At 34.0% G+C, this 21,816-nt stretch overlaps 1 protein-coding gene across 4 annotated transcripts in view; it reads right to left on the bottom strand.

Annotated features, from left to right (window-relative positions):
• The window catches only part of MACROD2 (mono-ADP ribosylhydrolase 2), a gene marked incomplete at both ends in the record, with an annotated part of 1,814,301 nt that overhangs the window by 1,428,943 nt on the left and 363,542 nt on the right, over positions 1 to 21,816 (bottom strand). For all 4 annotated transcript variants that reach the window (XM_084247233.1, XM_084247234.1, XM_084247235.1 and 1 more), the window contains one exon: positions 4,730 to 4,759. In XM_084247233.1, the coding sequence (XP_084103359.1) occupies positions 4,730 to 4,759 (30 nt within the window). The remainder of the gene's footprint in view (positions 1 to 4,729; positions 4,760 to 21,816) is intronic.

The following is a 21,816-nucleotide window of genomic DNA, read 5'->3' as shown; positions in this document are numbered from 1 at the left end:
TTCAGAGGTAAAGAAGGCCCATACTACATGCTATCTTATTCTAGAAAAATGGCTTTCCCACTTTCCCATGTGTTCCATTTAGGACTGAGTTTATTTAGTGGTGATAGCTTAGTGTTTTTAAAATTTAGTGTTTTTAAAATTAACCTGCTACAGAATCACCTCAAGGATAAGGTAAAGAATTATAACTCATACAACTATATATGTTAAATATCATATATATGCATGCATGTATAAATGGTACATAGGTATGTATCAGATGTACATACATGTATGTGTTTATGTGTGTGTGATATAAAACAGCAATCCTTTAGAGGTATGTTTACACAAAATGTACCTTAAAATATCACTGTTAGGAAATATCAATTTAAGTATCTAACATTATGCCTCAGGCTTCAACACTCAGGAGCTTTGACAGACTAGAAGAAAAGCAAATCCCATAAACAATGTCCTGTTTGGGTTTTATCTGCAAAATCTGGTCTTAAGTTAATTATCATGACAATGAAAGGAAAAGACATTATCTAAAGTAAAAGATCTTATTTCAGTCAATTATGTATGATCTGAAAGGAATTAATAAATTAGTTCTTTAATTCTGATTTTTCTTTCTAATTTTGCTTCTCAATATAAGACTGGCTGCAAAGATTTTTTTAAAATATTCCAAAAATAAACCATTGAACATTGTATATGCAAAACATTCTTATACAAATGAGTGAATGTGTATTTAAAATGAAATTTGTAAAAAAAAAAAATAAAATGTGCTCCAAGACTGAAGCTCAAAACAACAAAAACATATATGAACCTAGACAATGATCAAAAGGTAGCACAAGATAATGACATTGCATGCATTTTTGAATTATCAATTGATCTTGTGACTTGGGAAAATAGCCAAGGAAAACACCATTCACATATAGCTCAGCTTCCTGTTTACCTGTCCTCTCATTCCTTTTGCCTGGTGTAAACAGTTACTTACCTGTGCACAGAAAAGGGAAATCTGAAGGGTAAAGACATTATAAATCTTCTCATCCAAACTTTACCCTTTATAAGGTATGTAATCTTAATGAAATCATCAATTTTCCTTTAACTTTAATAGTAATAATAATAATACAACATCAACACTGATGTTGTTTGAACACCAAGGCTTAGACAATGTTGCTGCATTCACCATACCACTTACCCTTCCCGGGAATTCTGGAAGACTCCATTTTTCCCAGGGTGCCTTGTAGTTAGGTTTGGTGTCATTTGTCTGAATTCTGACAACTGAAACCTGAGAAGTGATGTCAGTCATTCTAAAACTAAACGCATTCCACAAGGTCCTTTTAACTTCTCTTCCTGTTTTGTGACATCCTAAGCAGTCACTAATTATATAGCTATATGATATGGAAGTAGCCTGAGTCTCTGTGTCAACATCTCTAATAGAGACTCACTACAACAGCTACCAAACCTACTCACATTATGATGTCAGCGAGACATAAACTTTGTTTTATGAAGCCAGTAAGATTTTAAGGTTTATCATCTCTGCATAGTATAGCTCATCCTAAGTAATGAAAGGACTAAATGAGAAAATAAAATTTACTTGTTTTATATATCACTGCACTACACAGCTGGCTATACAGGGTGGTATTGGTAACAATAATGGGAAGTTAATAAAAAAATTAATATAACTTCAAAGAAAGGTACACTATAGTGACTATTAGAATAGTCACATATTTCAATAAATGGTTCTGCCTTTAACATATTTAGGAAATATAGACAAATATGAACTATTTTACCAACGATTTCAGCTGAAATAGGTAGTCATGACCCCATCACCTACATTCATTACAATGAACTGTTATGAGTAACACTAAGTTCCTAGAAAGATTAACCTCTGGTCCAAAGGCAAAATTTCACACCAATTTATAGTGATTCTCTCACTCTAAAATAAGAACTGAGAGACTGATCTGTGACTTTTTAAAAAATCTCCTTTTAGGAGATCTCTCCTTGTGGATACAAGCACTCAAAAAGAATAATAAAATACTAACGTTTTATGGATAATAAACTTTTATATACATTGATAGTGTCTAAATTTCATAAACAAGTACTACTTAGAATTTAAGGGAAATACTTATGGATTTATGAAAAAATGGTACTTGGTGTACTATTATTATTTTTATGTGGTGTCTAATATTCATGATTAAATAGCTAGCCAATCAAAGAATTTCTCCCTTTAGATACTTTTGAAGGAATACTAATTCAAGTCAATAAAAAGAATTATTGATTAAATCCAAGAGAATCACATCAATTCAACTGTTGCTTATTGGATGAAGACTATTATTTTACAAATATTCTGACAAGATTATAAAGATATGCCATAAAATCAAAAAGCCAAAAATCAGTTCAGAGAAGGCTAAAAATATTCCTTAAATTTAACTTTTAAGTGCAGCTTTCCCAAAATCAGACATGTATTTTAGAGCAATCTTGACATTTCCAGAACTGCATAAATGAATCTAAGTCTGTCAATGACCTACTTTAATGAAAGAAATTACAGCCATTTTAAATACTTGTAATTTATCTTTATGATTATCCTGTTTTTAATTTTAGAATTCAGAAATTAGAAACTATGGCTAATAACTGCATTTAACAAAATCAACCATCTAGAGGGGGACAGTAAAGTAAATAATCAGGTAAACAGAAAACTGAGCTTGCCTATTCCGGAATATCTTACTATTGCTACAGTTTTATTTTGTATATAATCACACTTCCATAAAGAAGTGCAAGCCAAGTCACTTGAGTTAATTTTATAAAAACCAATGAGGTATACATATATTTAGACAAAGTGCTTGACAAGGTTTTCACTGTGGCAGGGACTACTCATCATTTGCCAAAACTTCCATACTCCCCTTTCGCCTTAGAAAATGGAGAACACATTGTTTGCTAGAATAAAACTACTTGTATCCAAAAATAAATATTTGATCAAACTGAAGGATAATGTGGGACTAGGGGTAAGCTTGTTAAAGAAAACCAACTCATCTTTGGAAGGCTCTTTTTTGCCCTTTCTTATTCCTCTGCACTCCCTCTTTTGTGATTTATAGAGCCCCAGCAGCCAACATGAACCCTGAGACCTGTGCACTAGCTGGGAGAACAGAAAATGAAGAGCTTGAATACTTGATGATATCATAGAATCACCACACAACCATATTAGTCTACATCTAGACTACTTTTACATGAGAAGGAAATTTTCTATCTTTTGGGGTTTTTTTTGTGATGGCAGTTAAAGTGAATTTAACTAATTCAATTAGTCAAAGTAGCTTTAAAAATATATAGCCAAGAACAATAAATTAACTACCTAAATTTTCTGTTGCTTTAATTCGATGGATTTTTTTATGCAGACTCACTTTTAACTTTCCTTTATCCTATTTAAATCTATCAAATTTGTTAAAATACCACTATGTCATAAGAAAATCAGCACCATCGACAACTTATTTTAAAAATGTTTTCTTCACATATTATAGGATACCTACTGAAAAAAAATTACTGGGACTACAGCTTCCAAGGAAAATGTTCCCTTCTAATTTCTAAGAAACACTTCAAAAATACAATGAAAAATCCTGTAAATTTATATTCTCTAAAGTCATTTATGAAAAACAAAAATGTAATAGTTTGCTACAGAACATGCATTGACATGTAATAATATGATAACTCTCTAATTTAAACTGTCCTCTATTATTCCTGTATTTCAAGATTCTGTTTTTTTTTTCCAAATCTATTGATTTTTATATAAGGACAAAGTTTAAAAGGTTAATATCCAAACAAAATTTTCACTAAAACCTCCTGATGAAAAATTTATATCCAAGGAATTTTTTCAAAACTTTCCCTTCGAGGTTTGCTTTTTTTTTTTTTTTTAAAGGCTAGAGTTCTATCATATCTACTTAACCACATACTTGATAAGAGGGAGCAATTATAAGAGGGAGAGGAAAAAAAAAAGCCTGTTTATGTCCAGGCACCTATTCTACTGAATAATTTTTTCTTCTCTGCTATATTATAAAGACATTGGCTAGGGAAGCTTTCATTCTGCAATTTAGAAAATAAAAGTTACAAATGCTTACAAGATTTTACTATCAAAATGAATCCCAGTAATCCCTCATATTATTTTGGTCTCTTTCTCTTTCACCCCTCAACAGACCAAAATAAAAATAAAGGGCTATAGGTGTGTTCTTCTTGATAGTTTATAGTTGTTATACCTTATGCCAAAAGTAGAAATACAAAATTTAACATATGGGTCTCCCTGGTGGCAGAATGGGTTAACACCGCTCTAGGAAGCAATCCACAGCCTCTGCAGCATGAGTTCAATCCCTGGCCAGCCAGGGAGAAACCCACATGGTGAGGCAGACCTCTCCTGTCTCACCCACTGCTACCCTCAGCAGTGTATTTCAGTTAATCTGCCTGTTCAGGATCCTCCCCCCCCCCCCCACCGCCGCATCTCTGGCCTGTGCTTTTGTATGCATAAATAAATAAATCTTTTGAAAAAAATTAAAAAAAAAACAAAGTTTGACATGTCCCACCTATTATGAAGTCAGTTAAAATAACATTAGTCAAAGCCAAGGTATTTCTATTATATTTATTTTGGAATATTATCATTTTTGTAGTTAATGACTCTAGCTAATTAATTTTTTTAAAAGTCATTCAGAACTTACTAAGCATCTTGGTTTTGGTTAGTAATAAAGATATATTTTAAGTAATGTTCAGGACTTACCACCTCCTCCTCCAAGAAGACTGGCATTTGCTGTTTGAAACAAAAGAAAAATTAAATATTAAAAATATTATATGCCAGAATAGTTCAAGATAAAGCTGGTAATGATCATTTCTATTACACACACACACTATTTACTTTCATATAAAGACAGTTTTTAATTACTCTCTGGTGATATGAAAATTAGAATATTTCATATTTTTAATCATTTTTCTCTTCAAATGAATGTTTTCACAATGAACTTCTTGCTAATAAAATGAAGTATATACTGTGATTCTTTCATTTTCCATTTTGTTTCTAAATTAATCTTTTGGTACTCTTTCTTCTCAATTAGAGATAGAACAGTGTTATTTAGGCAATTTCAATGATTTCAAAAGACAATACAAAAAGAAAGTTTAATGATGACTTAAATTAAACACCACCAAATAAGCCTATTTCAAGACACTGCAGTAAGAACTCTTCAATAGGTTTTGAATTAACACTTTATTGAGGACGAGAAATAAAACATTTTTGTAAAACAATGTGGTGCCATGTATTATTCACTTTTCCATTTATCTTGCACATATATTTATAGACATCAAATGATAAGCAAAATATAAGGAAGTATTTGGGAACCATGGTTCCTTTCCTTGTGGCAAAACCCAAGCAACCAAAAGATTAAACAATTATTTAGGAGAGAGGAGTAATGGTCTTTAATTGGAATTTTAGTGTGTTGTTTGTACATAGACCATGTATTCTCATACCTAAAATAAATAAATATCATAGTGTTAGTGATTTCATCAATAAATAATGGGTCATTTTAAGAACATATGATCACATTCATAATTCCATGATAATAAATACATGATGACTTAGTAATTATTGCAGCATTGAAGAGAATAGCATGAAAATGTATGGCAAGCAAAAGCTTTTGAATGTTTCCTCAAAATGTCAATATTAGAGCATAAAATCTTGTCTTATACGATCTCCCCAGTACAGAGCCATCTAATTAATGAATTTTCCCTCCTTGCAGTGCTTTGTCACAAACAGGAACTGAGTAGCAATGTCATTAACAGTCATAAACAAAAGGCACATCTGATAGTACAAAAGCTTCTGGTACCCTAACACCTCAGATAACCAAATTCCTCCATTACATGGATGATATCTAGGATTACTATCCAATTCAAAATCAAACTTTGTAACTGCTTAAGTGGAAATTTGTTAAAGAAACAGTAAGAGATGTGAATTGTATTTTGGTCTCATACACCTTAATAAGTAAGGGAAATTTCATCATCAATCCTTGTCTCTTGGCTAATCCAAACATTTTCTACAATTTTAGCTACATGTATTTATTTATAAAACCACATGGCATTTCACACCCATGCTGATTTTTCATTTTTATATTTGACTGAGAACTACTTCCCTACCTATAGATTTTCCAGATCCCTGAAACTCCATCTGCTATCCTTTAATTTTCACATATCACATATTAATTCAAAGGAAAATGTGTTTCCAACAACAAACAACAATAATGAATCATAGTATTTCACTCAAATTATCATGCCCAGAAGTACAATAAAACAACATAGTCTATTTTTATCCAATGTTTTACTCAATAAAGGTGACCACTGCCTGTTCTGAGAGCACACCCCAAGCCCCATCTGTTTAACCAGGCACTTTGCCAATAGATGTGGGAGGGTCAGTGGGAGTAGGTATGGGAAATGGAATTCGAGTCCTAAAGAACCACAAAGTCAATTTATGTCAATGTGTGTTCATGTCTATATTAACATATTTGGTTTTGCATTTTGCCATCAATATAGACCTGTTTTATAAAATTTAGGCATTCTACAGAGTTTTACAATCACATTTAAGATAATTTCATATGCTTTACATTAATGTAATAGAATCTATCTAAGCTGTATACTTATATATATGTGTATATATGTATATTCAAAGCAATTCAAATAACTATAATTCTGATAATGATTTCTCTACAGAATCCACCAAATTTAAGTCTATTTTATCAATTTTGGCTCTCTAAGAATTAAAAAATAGAGTAACTTTATTAGCAAAAATATCAAGGGAATTATTTTACTAAAATAACATCAATGTAGGCAAATAAAAAGTGAATTTTTATTATATTTCTAATGTTAATTTCATTTCACTAATTACCCTAAACATAATGTAACTGATTCTCAACATTTATTTGTCAGGTGGATTAATATCACTTCTTTCATTTTACAAATGTGAAAAGGGCCTTTGTGTGTCAAAAATTAATAGTCATTTAATTTCTACTTAATTATCTACAATAAATTGAGATATATCCCAATTAGAGTTGCAATCCCAAAAGACAATGCATGAGTTTAATAGTTTGGCCTGTATCTAATAAGCTCTCAATACATGTTTCCTAATAGTGAGATAAGTGGCAGGCTTGTTAAATTTCTTTATTGACATTTAAGTAGTATTTGTGTACTGAAGTATGTGGAAAAAGCAAGCTTTGGTCCTTTTTCTTCAACTAAAATCAAAGACTGTTAGAAATACGCTTAGTGTTTATTTGGAAAGACTTAGCAATTATGAATGCATGAAATATATTCACATATTTATGCTATGTCTAAGTTCCATGCTAAAGGGAGTTTTGGACATGCCTCTCATTTATTCCTAGAGTTTCACAGTAAAGGAAAAGAAGAAAAGGGACAAAGAAAACTTGAAGTTTATCAGAATGATGCCACTACTTCTAAAAAATCCTTTTTTGTCTGCATAAACTAATGGAAAGAATATTGAACTGAGAATCAGGTAATCTCTGTTTTATTCTGCCTTAATTACTAAAATAGTTAGGTAATTTAGGCAAATCATAATCAATTGTCTTAGGAGGCATAGCTCACAGGAGAGCATTTGACTGCATAACCAATTGCCTTATTTTCCTTCCATCAAGAAATTTATAATCAATCAGGAATGGCAAATAGGTTTCAAACAATTCTGATTCATTATTTAGAAAACACTGTCTCTATTTCTGATTTAGGGAAGATTCTGAGGCTTAATCTAAGGTCACTGAAAAGAAAACATGATCAAAGAGGGATAGGGAGAATTAAAAAGGCAGTACATATGCATCTCTATATATAGAGATTGAGTATCCATATATTGGATCAACTGACATTTCTTAGACTTGAGTTTTTGAACCAATAAAATTATATTCGGTAATCTTAAAATGAATATTCTAACCTAACATGTGGTAGCATTAAAATTTAGCAAACCTAACAATTCCAGAAGCTTATCAATCTCAAGTAATCTGGACTATGAAATGATCCAGAGTTGGGAGAGGTGCAGAGGTTCACTCTGAACCAGATTAGCCTAGTAAGTTTTTGGAAAAATATTTTATTCCATTTGTCCAGTAATTTCTATTATCTCCACAGTACTTCTTTGTTTTCCCACTCCATTTCCATTTCTATCAAAGATGATCAAACAAGCACCACCTGGGAGACTAGTGTTTAAACTCACTGCAACTATTTGTACAGGGCTTTTGTTTGTTTTTCATAGTTATAAAGAAAATTATAGTTATCCTGACCACCTAGTTTAGTTTATTTGTTCTGTTTCTTATTACAATAAAACACATGGAATGACAAAATGATTGTTAGGAAGAACTTCCACAAGAGCTTTACTTAAAATACCATTTCACTCACATGTTGTCCCAAAAGATACAAAAAACAAAATATCACCCTTTAGAATAGCACATATTATATTTCCTAAACTTTATAACTCAAAGTAGGAAGTGCTAAAAAATAATCTGTTATGACTAAAATCTCAAGCACATGTATGACTCTAGAACCACTTTATAAAGGGAGAAACCTCAACTGATTGATTGGAAATACTATCCACACAGATAACCATCGTTTGGCAATAGCCCTCTGTTCATTTCTTATTACATTTACTCCTTATAAGCAAAGTCAATGGAATGCCAAAGGTTTTCGGCAATGGTATAATTTCCTCCTTTGAAGCTAACAAAGAGAAAAAAATTAAAGAATAGGCTTAACTACCTCACATGTAGAAACCAGCCATAAGCACATGGTTAATACTTTACATTTCATACATAATACAGAACTCAAAGGAACCATTGATTATCCCAAGGTCTGTGTAGTTTGTAAAAATACAACCCACGATGAAGCCAACAATAGAATGCAATGAGCCCTACTGTTGATAAATAGGTAAAAAGGCACCAGGAATTGGAAAACTTACTTAGGAGTATTAACAAAAAAAAACTAAACAGAATTACCATGCTTGAAGTAAGAGGGAGGGAACAGAGCTGCCCCTCTTTTGCCAGTCTGGCTCTACCCTTTATTGTTGTGAAAATCAGTGACTTCTAGGACTACGCAAACATGGGAGGAAAACCACTTAATTCATATAATTCTTTCATTTTATAATGATGTTCAAGAGGAACAAATATGTTGGGTAACTTGTCTACGACCAAACTCCACAAAAGAACTACCATATAATATTGCAAATTTCAAATTATAATCTCATATATATATATAGTATATATTAGATATATATGCACACACTATATACACATACAAATACATAAATGCATCATACATATACATACACGTACACGTATAACTAAAATATTTTTCTACAAATCACATCCAAAGACGGTAATAGAAAACATAAGTGCATGGATCTAACAAACAGCAATCTACCAAAGATTTCCTAATTATTAAAGGGTGAACTAAAATATTGGTAGTTGGGCCTCCCCGGTGGTGCAGTGGGTTGAGCACAGCACTGTGAAGCTGTCCAAAGACTCTGCAGTGCCAGTTCAATCCAAAGACTCTGCAGTGCGGGTTCGATCCCAGCCGGCTGGGGAGAAACCCACATGGCGCAGCAGACCTCTCCCGTCTCGCCTGCTGTTCCCCTCAGCAAAGTGTTTCAGTCAGTCTGCCTGTTCTGCCCCCCACTCTGTCACTGGTGAATCGTTTCACCCTCCCACGCCTTTGGCCTGTACCCCAGTTCTTGTATAAATAAAAATAAATCTTTTAAAAATATAAATAAAATAAAATATTGGTAGTTCATATAGTTCTATAAGAAGTGAAACAAATGTAAAATGAGAGGAATCAGCACATGTTTCAATATAGTTATCCTTCTTGACACTGTGTTCTGAACCAGTTATAATTTTGATAATGATAACACTGGCTCAGTTACAAAAATAGGATTACTAAAGCAACCAGATCTGGAACATCCTAAAGAGTGAACAAGCATATCTAAATGGGGGGGGGGAGGAGAAGAATTCAAATGTATATTAGCTTTGTGGTTGTAATGCTATAAGACATTTGAACAGCAGTTTTAACTTGTCCTTGATGAGGATGGCTTTGAATACAAACCAATTCTCAACTTGAAAAACAAAAAATGTGCTTATTTAAGGGAATATGATACAATTTCAACCTGATTAAAACATAAGCCTGAACATGTACCCTCATCTACACACATTTTGGGGAGACTAATTTGTTTCAATAAAACTAGACAATACTTAAAAAAAAAAACCTTTCATTTCTCCAATAATGAAACAGAAACATGATTTTTAAGAAAGGTTTATTTTAGATTACAGTTTAATTTAAACAAACAAGACAAACAGTAATCCTCAGTCATAATAAGTGGATAGAAAGAATGAGACAAAGAACCTTGAAAGGTAAAGAGTATGAATCTAAAGGTAATGCAGACAATTGCTGCCCTGAGAACATTAAAATGCTGTAAAATCCTGGAAGATAGAACCAATGACTATTGGTTTCAACAATACCATGCACAATTCTTTGTACAGAGTAGGTACAAAATAAATATTTGTTAAGTACATAACTAAACTAAAGGAATAAATGGGAGAGGGGAAAAAGAAAGTCATACTTCTGAAATAGGGCTTTTAAAAATGATATATTCTACACATTTTATAGCCAAGTGAGGCTGAGCCGAGTCGGAGTCAAACAGATCTAGATTCAATTCCAGACTCCCTCACTGTCCTTGAGAAAGCTTCTTATACTCCATCTGATTATCTACTTTCTTTTTCTAAATTAATTAATTTATTTATACAAGCACTGGGTACAGTTAGAAGCGCGGAAGTGTGAGAGAATTCACCAGAGCCAGAGCAGGGAACAGAACAGGTAGATGGACCAAAATACACTGCTGAGGGGAGCAGCGGGTGTGGCAGGAGAGGTCTGCGCGCCATGTGGCCAGCCGGGGATCGAAACGGCACTGCAGAGGCTGCATGCAGCTTCGCTGCCCAGAGCTCAACTGCTGCGCCACCAGGGGAGGCCCTCTTGAAGTGTCTGTTGCTTAATTAGTAACCTGGTAAAATAATGGCCATTGTACTGCTGAGAGGAGTTAAGTCTAACAACCTATGTGAATGCAGTGTTTGGTACCTTGTACATGTTAAAGCTCAGTAAATGTCAGCTCCCTAGCTATGAATGGGATTACAGTGCCACATTTGGCACCAGGCTAGTGGATAATAGAAATGCCCCACTACTGAAAGCAAACAAATCCCAAAGTCTGACACATTATGGGGGAGGTGGTGTCATGTTCATTTCAGAAAACTACAGTGTTCTTCCCTCATTCTGAGATGTTCTATGCTATACCCCCACTAGAGTTTGGAGAAGAAACCATGATCCATGATATATTCAGAGAGAAGAGTGAAAAACAGTTATTTTCAAATGTTTTATTTGTTCTGTGTAAGTCAGCCAATTAAAAAATAATTTGAAAGCCTATGATAAAATGGATGTTAATATTTTGCACTTTGTAACTAGTTTTCCTCCTTTGGGGTTATTTTGATTACTTAGCTCAAAAATATTGTTGGATATTTCACGCCAGATAGCTTCTATTTACTCCTCAAGATGCAGCCCACAATAACTTCTGTTCTCTGCCCAAGGTTGCTGACCTATACAGATAATATCAGTTTCTCTTATCCTCTAACTTTGTTGAGGTTCAGCCAAAGGGAAGCCCTTGCATGAGCTGATTGTAAAAATGAGAATTTGTTTATAATGTTTATTTCTCTGGCTCACACCTAGTAAACTTACCTTGAGCAGACTTTGTCCCTTGAATAAAGGTCACTGCTCAATGTCATTTAATCTACAACATGAATGTCTGTCCTTCTGAGTTTCAATATCCTCTTCCTATATGCTTTAAGCTTAGAGAGGCAACAACTCTGCTGTGGGTAGTGTGTGCTTCCTGAAAAATCCCTTGAGGTTCTCCTACATCACACCTTGCCCTCCTTGAATTTTTCTTATTGTGCCAAGGTTTCTATTTGATTTAGGGTGAACAGATATGATTTATACAAACTGCCCACTAATACAGGCTAGCCTAAATCTCATACCTCTTCCTGACTAACTCTTTTAGTCCAGTAGTGTTTGAGGGAATAATCAATATAGTACACTGTTTACTTCACTAAGTAAAAAACATAAAATATGTAAAATATTAACACATAAAATATAAAATAATATACATTCATTGAAACACATGAAAGAATCAAGAATTTTATAAAACTCAACTCTTCTTATCCACTACTCCTCTTCATACTATTTTCTATGTTTATGTAAGTATAAATATATAATTACGTTTCCTGGGATTATTACTTAAACTCAATGGATTCTATAGTACTATAAAAATTATCTTGTAGCCTAATTTTCTCAACCAATATGCCTCTAACTAATAATGAACAAAATAATACAATGTAATTTTCCAAATGGGAGTGAAACCACTCCCACTATTGGGTAGTTAGGTTGTTTCCAGATTTGCCATTAAAGATAATGCTCTAGTAAAAATCTGGGTTTCTGTGTATATTTCTACATACTGGTGCTTCGGTTCTATTGAACAAAACCTTCAAAGTATTTAAAAAAAAAAGTGGCATATGCTCCTTTCTAATTTTAGAGTTTAATAAGATTACTGAAGTTTGTACATTAAAATAAGTCAAAATTAGCAAAATTTAACATTCATAAGTATACCCTGAGAACACATGAAGTATCACTATCATTTCATATTTCCCAGTAAGTAATCTGAACCAAAACAACTTGACATATATATGAAATTTGTTGGGCTGCTTCAGATTTAAATGTAAAATATATCAGTGAAAAGACCTCGCTTTGAGGTGATAAGATATTCAGTCTGAACTTATGGTTGATTTCAAATATGTCAATTTTAAAATAGTCTGTTTTAAATGTAAAAATAATAAAGCCATCTCGACTGATAGTGAGCTTCTTTAATTACTTTCTTTTCATGTTTACTAGCTGCAAACCATGACAGATTTTAAACATCAAAGCAAATGAAAACTTTGCTAGAAAATATTAGAGAAAGTGCCCATTACTTTCTAATTAAAATTCTTGCAAATATAAAGTATACTTCAGAAGTTTAAGGATAAAGAAACTCAGAAGATGTCAACTTATTAGAAATATATGCAAGGGAAATGTATCAAAAACATAATTATAAGAATGTTAAACAGCTCAATCTGATTTCAAGATTGAGTATAATTATTTCTTTTTGTTTGTTTTTAAGTACTATACTGTATGAAGACTCTCTGGCAGCACCAATTCTACTTAAGTTAAAGAAAATTTATTAAAAATATTTCCTTTTCCTATCTAAACACATCATTTAAAATCATTTTTCCCTGTTTTGCTATACAACTGAAGTGTGCTTGCTCAGAGGCAGTGACCTTATTCTACATTCATCCTAATACAATATTTGGATCATCAAGCAGTTATGATCTAATTACTTACCGCAAATTTGGCCTTGTGACATGGCCAACTTATAAAAAATTTAAATTGAGCTCTTGTATGATTAGTTTCTATGAGAGAGTCATACTCTGAATCATCAAACCAGTGGACAAGCTAACACATATTTGAGCAAGCTTATTTAGGTAGAAACTATGCCCGTTCCATAACCACATATAGGAGTATTATAAATAGATAAGGATGACAATTTTCTAAGCATCTGTTATTTGTTACACAATGTTTTAGTGTTAATTTGTGTGGTACCTGTCATCCTCCAAACATAAAAATGAGAATTTTATTTTTTCCATATCAAATAAAGAAAACTAGAGATAAAGTGACATTAAATGGCTTGTCATGGACTAGTAAGTTAACACTTCAATCTAATGTTTGAATTCTTTCACACAATGTCTAACCAACAGTCTATATACTACACCAGACTCTCTCTCAAGGAATTCTTTCATATCACTCAAATTATTTCAAAATAGATGGGCAACCAAAGCCTATTATAAACAATATATTCAATAACATCAGTCAAAGATAATATTACCTAGTCTTTAGTTAACTGATGACCAGAACGAATAGCACTTACATATATCATACTACTTAAAATTAAAAAAATGTAAGTGTCCTTAGTTATACATTCCTCATGGTTTTGCTAACATTATTATAATAATCAGCAATTTAGATTTTATAAAATCTGAGGTTGTCTATAAGAGAATTATCTTTGAAACATTACATTTAATATTCTGATTAAATTAAAAGTCGGCATTTAAAAGATGGAAATTCTCTATGATTTTAGGCAAGGTAAACATTTACATATGCACTGCTATCAATGAGGGTACATATTTTTCAATTAACATGACATTTTACTTATGCTAGGTTAAATTTATCAAAGCAATAATAGTATATTAAAGTTTGTCTTTCAACAAATAAATGGAAACTTGCTAATCTGAGATCTTATATGCTTATAAAATGAAAATAAATACTTTCTTTCATTTGCCCTAAATTTTCTTTTATTAGCATTCCTTGCCCATTAATTTATGATTATCAAATAAAGAATCCTTGTGATAACTAGAGATAGCAAATAAAGAACATTATTTTTTGTCTTCCACAATTACATAAATGCAATACTTTAATTTCATGATTGCCTCCTATTAATGTGCAATGAAATTTTATATTGTTCGAGGATTTAATAATTATATTATTCTTTTTATGTAATCTAAAAATATCTTTAAAACTCATGTGAAACATGAAACAATAAAACTTTATCAATATCAATATCAAATTTAATGGTTTATAATAAAAGACCTACTTTTTCTTTACTTAAGAGACAAATTATAATTTAAATCATCTGAATATCAAAACACAATTAATTTTGTCATTTAAGTTCTATCAGGCCATCTGCAGATCATATAATACAGATTAGTTTTATTCTGGAGCAGTGAAAAGCACTGGTATTAACCTCAAACAAAAGTATTATCATTGCTAAGATGCTGATTACTGACTACAGTGACTTTTTAAAAATTATTATTTATCTCAGACCTTTCTCCTTCCCCTCATGTAATATGCCTCTTTTCCTTTCTGTCCTGGCCTGGGAGACCTCTGTGGCTGTAGATGTGCAGGGACCTGGCAGGGGTTAAGGACCTAACTCCCTCACCTTGGGCAGGGACTAGGCTGAAGATGTGCCTTCTCCCTTCACCACCACACGACACTAAATTCTTCTGAATCGCTAGGGTTAGAAGGGGAGGGATGAAAAGAGCCAGTTCTACAGCTGAAAGGGAATATGAGTGGTAGAAGTGACCTCAAGAGGGTGAGGCTTCCATCTCTGACAGGCTTCTTCTGGCCTCCGGAGCTAGAGCTTTTTCCTCTCTCACCCCCCAGCTAAACCAGAGAGCTCTGTCCCCAGCCTCCTGGACAGGCCGTTATCCTGTACTTCTGTGGCAACCTGTGGTGCCTTCCAGCTCAGGAAGGTGGAAAAGATCAGTGCCTGTGGGTCTCCCCTGCTTCAGCCCCATCTTCTTTCAATGGCATGTATATACTCTTTATCGGGGTGAGGGGTAGGGAGGAAGAGCAGAGTGAGCATGGTCAAGCAGAGGGCCCAGCAATATTAGCCCTGGGCTTTGTGGCTGTGGAGAGGGCAATGCAGATTCACTTTCAGCCATTTGGTCCCTATTCTTCAAAGCTGCCTGGGGCTTCCTGGGTGCCTCAAGATTTCTAGTCAGAGGGACCGCTGGCTTCCTGGACTCAGGGGCAAAGATCAGGAGAGGGGGTGGTGGTGTGTAGGATCCTAAGTGTGGCCAGGAAGTAACTAGGGTGAAGACACACTAGGGGTGGAAGCAGGGAAGATGCTTTGGGTTCCCCACGCCCAGTCTCAGAGCTGTGGTATCCATGGAAGCTTCTGTGTGCTTTCTTCCTGCTCACTGGGGGAAGGCCCTGACAGGAAGGAGACTTCCTCTCTGTTAACTCATGCTGGGGGGTTTTAGACTTGAGCCCCATCTCTCCACGTCTAGCCCCATCTCTACTACTAGCCCACAAATAGCCCCATCTCTACTACTTCCTTTGTGACACCAAGTGCCTCAAGCTGGAGTGGGGAAGGTGAACAAGGGTCACTTTTTTGGGTTAGGATGGAAACCAGGTCAGCCAAAGGGTATAATTAGGACTTCTCTGTTAAGTACTTGGTCCTAAATATATCATGCAAAATTCATAACTAGAAATATAATAAAGTTTTATGTTCAGAAGTTAAAAAAAATAAAATAAATAAAAATTATTATTTATCAAATCTCATAGCATAACTAAATAATTCTTGGCAGAAAACCGTATAGGGTCTCCCCGGTGGCGCAGCAGTTGAGCGCTGGGTTGCGAAGCTGCCCGCAGCCTCTGCAGCGCTGGTTCGATCCCCGGCTGCTCCCCGGTCACCGGAGGAAGGTCCCCCATGGCACTCAGACCTCTCCTGCCGCCCGCTGCTCCCCTCAGCAGTGTACTTCGGTCCTTCTGCCTGCTCTGCTCCCCGCTCTGGCTCTGGTGAATTCTCTCACCCTCCTGCGCTTCTGACTGTACCCAGTGCTTGTATGTATGTATGTATAAATCAATCAATAAAAAATAAATAAATCTTAAAAATAAACGGTATATTTCTAAGGTCACTCTAAGACACCCAAATATTAGAAATAAAATAGAAGCAGCAATAATTAATAAAAGAATTTTTATTTGGTGCTACAGATACAATGGTGTCTACTTATTTAATATTGATCCCTAATTTCACTAGTTATTAGTTACATAATGTTTGAAAGTTCACCTAAACCTCTATGCCTCAGTTTAGCATTTATAAAATTTATAGTTCAATTATTTAACCATTTGTTAAACCATTGTGTGTGTTCTGGCATGTGCCGGGAATAAAAAGGTAAGTAAAATAACCCATATTAAGTCATATAATTATAATAATTTAACCTATAATATAAATATTGTAACATAACTAATGCATTAATATTTAAATATTAGAATCAGCAAAGGGATCCTCCCTCAACATGTGTCCTCCCAGGAAGATCCATGGGACTGAGACACCCTCCTATATCAGGAGATACTGGATAGTTGTGGGTGGCACCAGCATAGGGGATCCTGCCATAGCAAGCACCCAGGTCAGGAAGGATTTTCCATTCCCAATAAATAGGGGCTTCCTGCCACAATAACCACTGCCCGGGAACTGCTTTCCTTCTCCATCAGGCCTGAAACTCCAACTCCATCAAGAAATATCTAGGGAGAGAATAAGAGGGAGGAAAGCAAGTTGGGGGAGCGATCTCTAATACAATATGCAGCCAGGTCCCACCCTTCATCATGTCAAACAAGGAACTTTCTTCTCACCTGGAAGTCCCTCTCCCTCACAAATTTCCTTCTTCCCCCAGAAAAATAACAAAGGGGCAGACAAAACTAAATTAAAATAAACCCTAGAAACCCTCTTTTTTTAACACGTGAAATGAATTTAATTCTAAATTATATTTGCTATTTTTCATAAAAGAAGAAAAGATCAAGCCTACTGGCAAAAAGAAAATTATTCTATTTCAATATATTTTTGTTTTTTCAATTATTATTTTATATTGATGCAATGTTGGTTTACATCACTGTATATGATTTAGAGGAACAGGTTAACACTTCTTCAGATGCATGTTACTATACCACACTCACCACCAATGTACCCACTCTCCCTACCATATTACATTGGGATGGTCCTGCCCTATATGCCTATTCTCCCACACTCTACCCTTGCTGGTAGCCTTATTTCTATAGTCATTTTTTGAATTGGTCTTGGTTTCTTGCTTTTTGTGTGTCTTTGTTTTGTTTCTGTATATTCCATATGAGTGATGTGCTGTTTGTCTTTTTCCTCTGATTTATCTGATTAACATAATCCATTCCGATTCCACCCATATTGTCACAAATCATAAGAGTTCATCTTTTTCAATACCCAAATAGCATTCTATTGTATAATTATATCACATCTTAATCTGATCATTTATTCTGGGGTGTTTAGATTGTTTCCATAATTTGGCTACTGCAAACAGTGCTGCAATGAACATACTTACTCATCATTGGCAGAATCATGGTAAATGACCAGGAAAAAGTGGAACTGAGAAAAGGTGATGAATGTAGGTTCCTATATAATCTATAATTAGATGACTTGCTCAATAATGAGGAATAGATAGAATCAGCTTGCAAAGTATCACTAAAACCATACTTAGTGTTAAAAGACCACACCGCAATGTTGTCTTCCCATTTCTAAACTTTAATTTTACTAAACTAAGTCATAATATTTTGTTTTTATAAAGAATATAATGCTATTTTTTAAAGTAGGGGAATAATCTCTAAATGAATATATGACAGATACATTCAGCAGTTGGTTCCACTTAGCAACTCTGAAGTTGCTATTCATAATTTTTAAAGCATTTTATAAATATTGACTAATTTAGTGATATGGCTCTGCTTCATTCAAGTTTATATTTAAACTCCAAACTTCTTAGTGAAACTCTTACTATAAAATCCCAATCTATCTCAGGTCTCATCATCCCATCCTCCTCTTTCCTTAGATTTTGTAGACCTAGACCACAGACCACACACAGACACTGACTCACATACACACATACATCCATTTATACATAGTACCTGAGAATTCTACCAGGCAGGGTTAACACACCAGGATGACCAAATACAAGACCCCTTCATCAATTCATGGCTCAGAATAAGCAGTCTTTCTATCTTTACTCCCTGGGCAAACTTTATTTGATGCTTAAGATTTACTTCTAATGTAATTTTCTTTGTGATACCTTTTCTGACTCCCTCATGAACAATTAAATATTCTTCTTCTGATGGTCCATGGCATGACAACATGCATTTCTACAACATTCATCCCATAAAATTTAATTATCTGCTTTTTTCCTGGTTCTCCATTAAACTGAGAACCTCCCAAGGGCAAGGATTATAAATTATGTATCTCTTTTCTTACAGTGGCCCCATCATTTCTAGTACAGGATTAAAAAAAAGAAAATTAACTAGTGTTTAGCATGTATAATGTACTCAACATGTTAGAAATTGCTTTTCTAAGCATCAATGCCTATTTTATAGCAACTATTCTATGAACACCCAGTAAATTAATAAAACAGGAACGAACAAGAAATTATTTTTAAATAGCATTACAAACTGAGCTAAATAAAAATGAAGCAAAAATATGAATGCGAAAAGCCTTGACATTACAAAATTAAAACCTTCTTATAAGAATTGAACAGAATGATTATTTCAAACAGCAAAGAGTTGCTGGATTATTATCTATGGAAGAAAATAAAAATATTAAATTAAATGAAAAAATTAAAAAAGAATTTAAATGCTAATTTAAATGCTAATTAAGACTTCTTGAGTGGCTACTTAAGGAATTGTTTTTAAGTAAGTGAAGACCAATAGTTGTCTGTCTTACAAACTCTAATAAAACATTAAATGATGAGCATCAGCGTCAACAAAAAGAAAATAATGCTGGTTTTATCTTTATTTTTTGAGTTTTCCTGAGCAAAAATAGCTAATTGTTTTTAAGGATTGTATGTCAATTTTGTATGTAATTTTATGATTAATAAGTTAATGCTTTTTAGGAGTTTTTCATGTTTTTCCCAACAATAGCGTTTCCTTAAGGTCATTTCCTTCTTCCAGCAGCTATCACAGTATCTCTGAAGATATTCATGAAATCAGATGGAGAGACTATCATTTATGGGTTTCTTAAATGTTTTTATAGTCGAATTTATAAAATATGGCACAAAAATCAGTATGATTAGTATGAACTTTTATTTTGCACTTGGACTATGCCACAAGAACTGGTAATAGGTCAGGTAAAAAATGTAGCAAAGATGCAACTTGGGGAGATCATTCCAAATGTCAGTAATGCCCCAGGAACCCTCTAACGTAACTGAAGTCCATTAAAACTCTTGTGCAAGTCATAAAGTAAGTATTTAAACAAGAAAAGGTTCATAATGCTTTCATTTGGCAGTTTCAAAGACCATCAGCTCTGCGTTAATCCCTTTTGACTTTGAGTTTAAATTTTATAATTTTCATAGAAAAAATCTAAAGTAAAAAATGCAAATTGACAAAATTATGTGCCATTTTAAGTTTTTTATTAAGGAGCAAAATTATAAAGCCAAGCAACTAAGCTGTGAAGAAACGTATATTGTGTTGATAAGTACAGACAAATATAGAGACATATATAAATCTGTCATATGTCACCATAATATTTATATATGAAAATTATATTTACACAATTCACAATATGTGTGTATATGTGTATATAAATATGTGTGTGTGTATATATATATCAGGATTCTCGTTTCTGTGATCTAGAAAAGATATCATTTGCTTTCTTTACATGATAACATTTTTCAAAAATCCCTTTCATTTCAAGGTCAATTAATCTGAATTATCTGATTGATACCATAAATAATCATTTCAAATAAATATCTTAATTTTAAAAAAAATCTAAAGGAAATGGGAAATTTCATTAAAAGATATAGTCCTTAAAAAATGTCTAATCTGGGCCTCCCCGGTGGCGCAGCGGTTGAGCGCTGGGTTGCGAAGCTGCCCGCGGCCTCTGCGGCGCCGGTTCGATCCCCGGCTGGATCCCCGGCTGCTCCCCGGCCACCGGAGGAGGGGCCCACATGGCGTGCAGACCTCTCTTGCCGCCCGCTGCTCCCCTCAGCAGTGTACTTCGGTCCTTCTGCCTGCTCTGCTCCCCGCTCTGGCTCTGGTGAATTCTCTCACCCTCCCGCGCTTCTGACTGTACCCAGTGCAAGTATAAACTAAACAAAACAAACAAACCAACAAACAAATAAATAAAGCATGCCTCTATAAAAAAAAAATTAAAAAAAAAAAGTCTAATCTGTCACAATACTCTTTGGCTCTGACTAGATATCTCCTTTGATAAGTCAACAGGTCAATAATTATTAAAATAGGAAAATAGGTGCTGAGGATGTGTGTGTGTGCTTACACATATATACACATACACACATATATACACCACACACATACATACATACATATACATATGTGCCTATACGTGTGCGTGTGTGTGTGTGCATGTGTGTGTGTTGGGTCACAACCTCCTTGGAAACTTCCTGGGTATAATCTGAAACTGAATCTCCTACTCAGAGGGCAGAAAGAGACTGAAGAAAAAGATAGACTACTCCATTTTGACAGGAGGGAGGTTTAATGAATAAGGGAGTTTATTTACAAAGCTACTCTTGAGTGGCAGCAAGACAAGTGGCTTTTCCTTTCCACAACACCAACCTTACCACTCCTACCTCTGCCCCACCCTACAAATCTTGAAAGTTTATACAGAGGTATTAACTGGGTTCAATTACATATATTATCCAGACAATCTGGATACCACAGTCTAGTTCCAGGCTATACCGTGGCCATCTTCTGAGAACAAGAATGCACATTGCAAGAAGTGGGGGTAAAAGCCTCTTTTTTGCCTGGGTCCAGATCACATGTTAAAGGCGAAGATACTTTTTTCAAAATATCCACATTCTGACTACTGATTGTCACAGAAATGGTCAACCAAATTGGAATCCTTTTATATAAATCTATGTGACTCACCTTAAATAATAACATGTTAAGTAATTTGTCACCTTAAAGCCAGCAGATTTCAGTGTAATTCAAAATATTTTCTTGGTCATTCCTCCTTTGATTAAAAAGTATTCTAAAGATACAAATAATTAAAAATCTCTAGTGTATGAAACTAACTCCAGTAATGGAATCCTATAGCATGTAAGTCATGTGCTATATTATATTCTGCATCAACTGGAAAGTTAATAAATAAAAGAACTACTACAAGCCCCATTGGAATGTGGAATTCTGCTT

This window comes from Talpa europaea, assembly GCF_964194135.1.
Source record: "Talpa europaea genome assembly, chromosome: 11".
NCBI classification, from domain to species: Eukaryota; Metazoa; Chordata; class Mammalia; order Eulipotyphla; family Talpidae; genus Talpa; species Talpa europaea.
The sequence above is the reverse complement of the archived record's forward strand: the minus strand, read 5'-3'. Positions and strand labels throughout refer to the sequence as shown.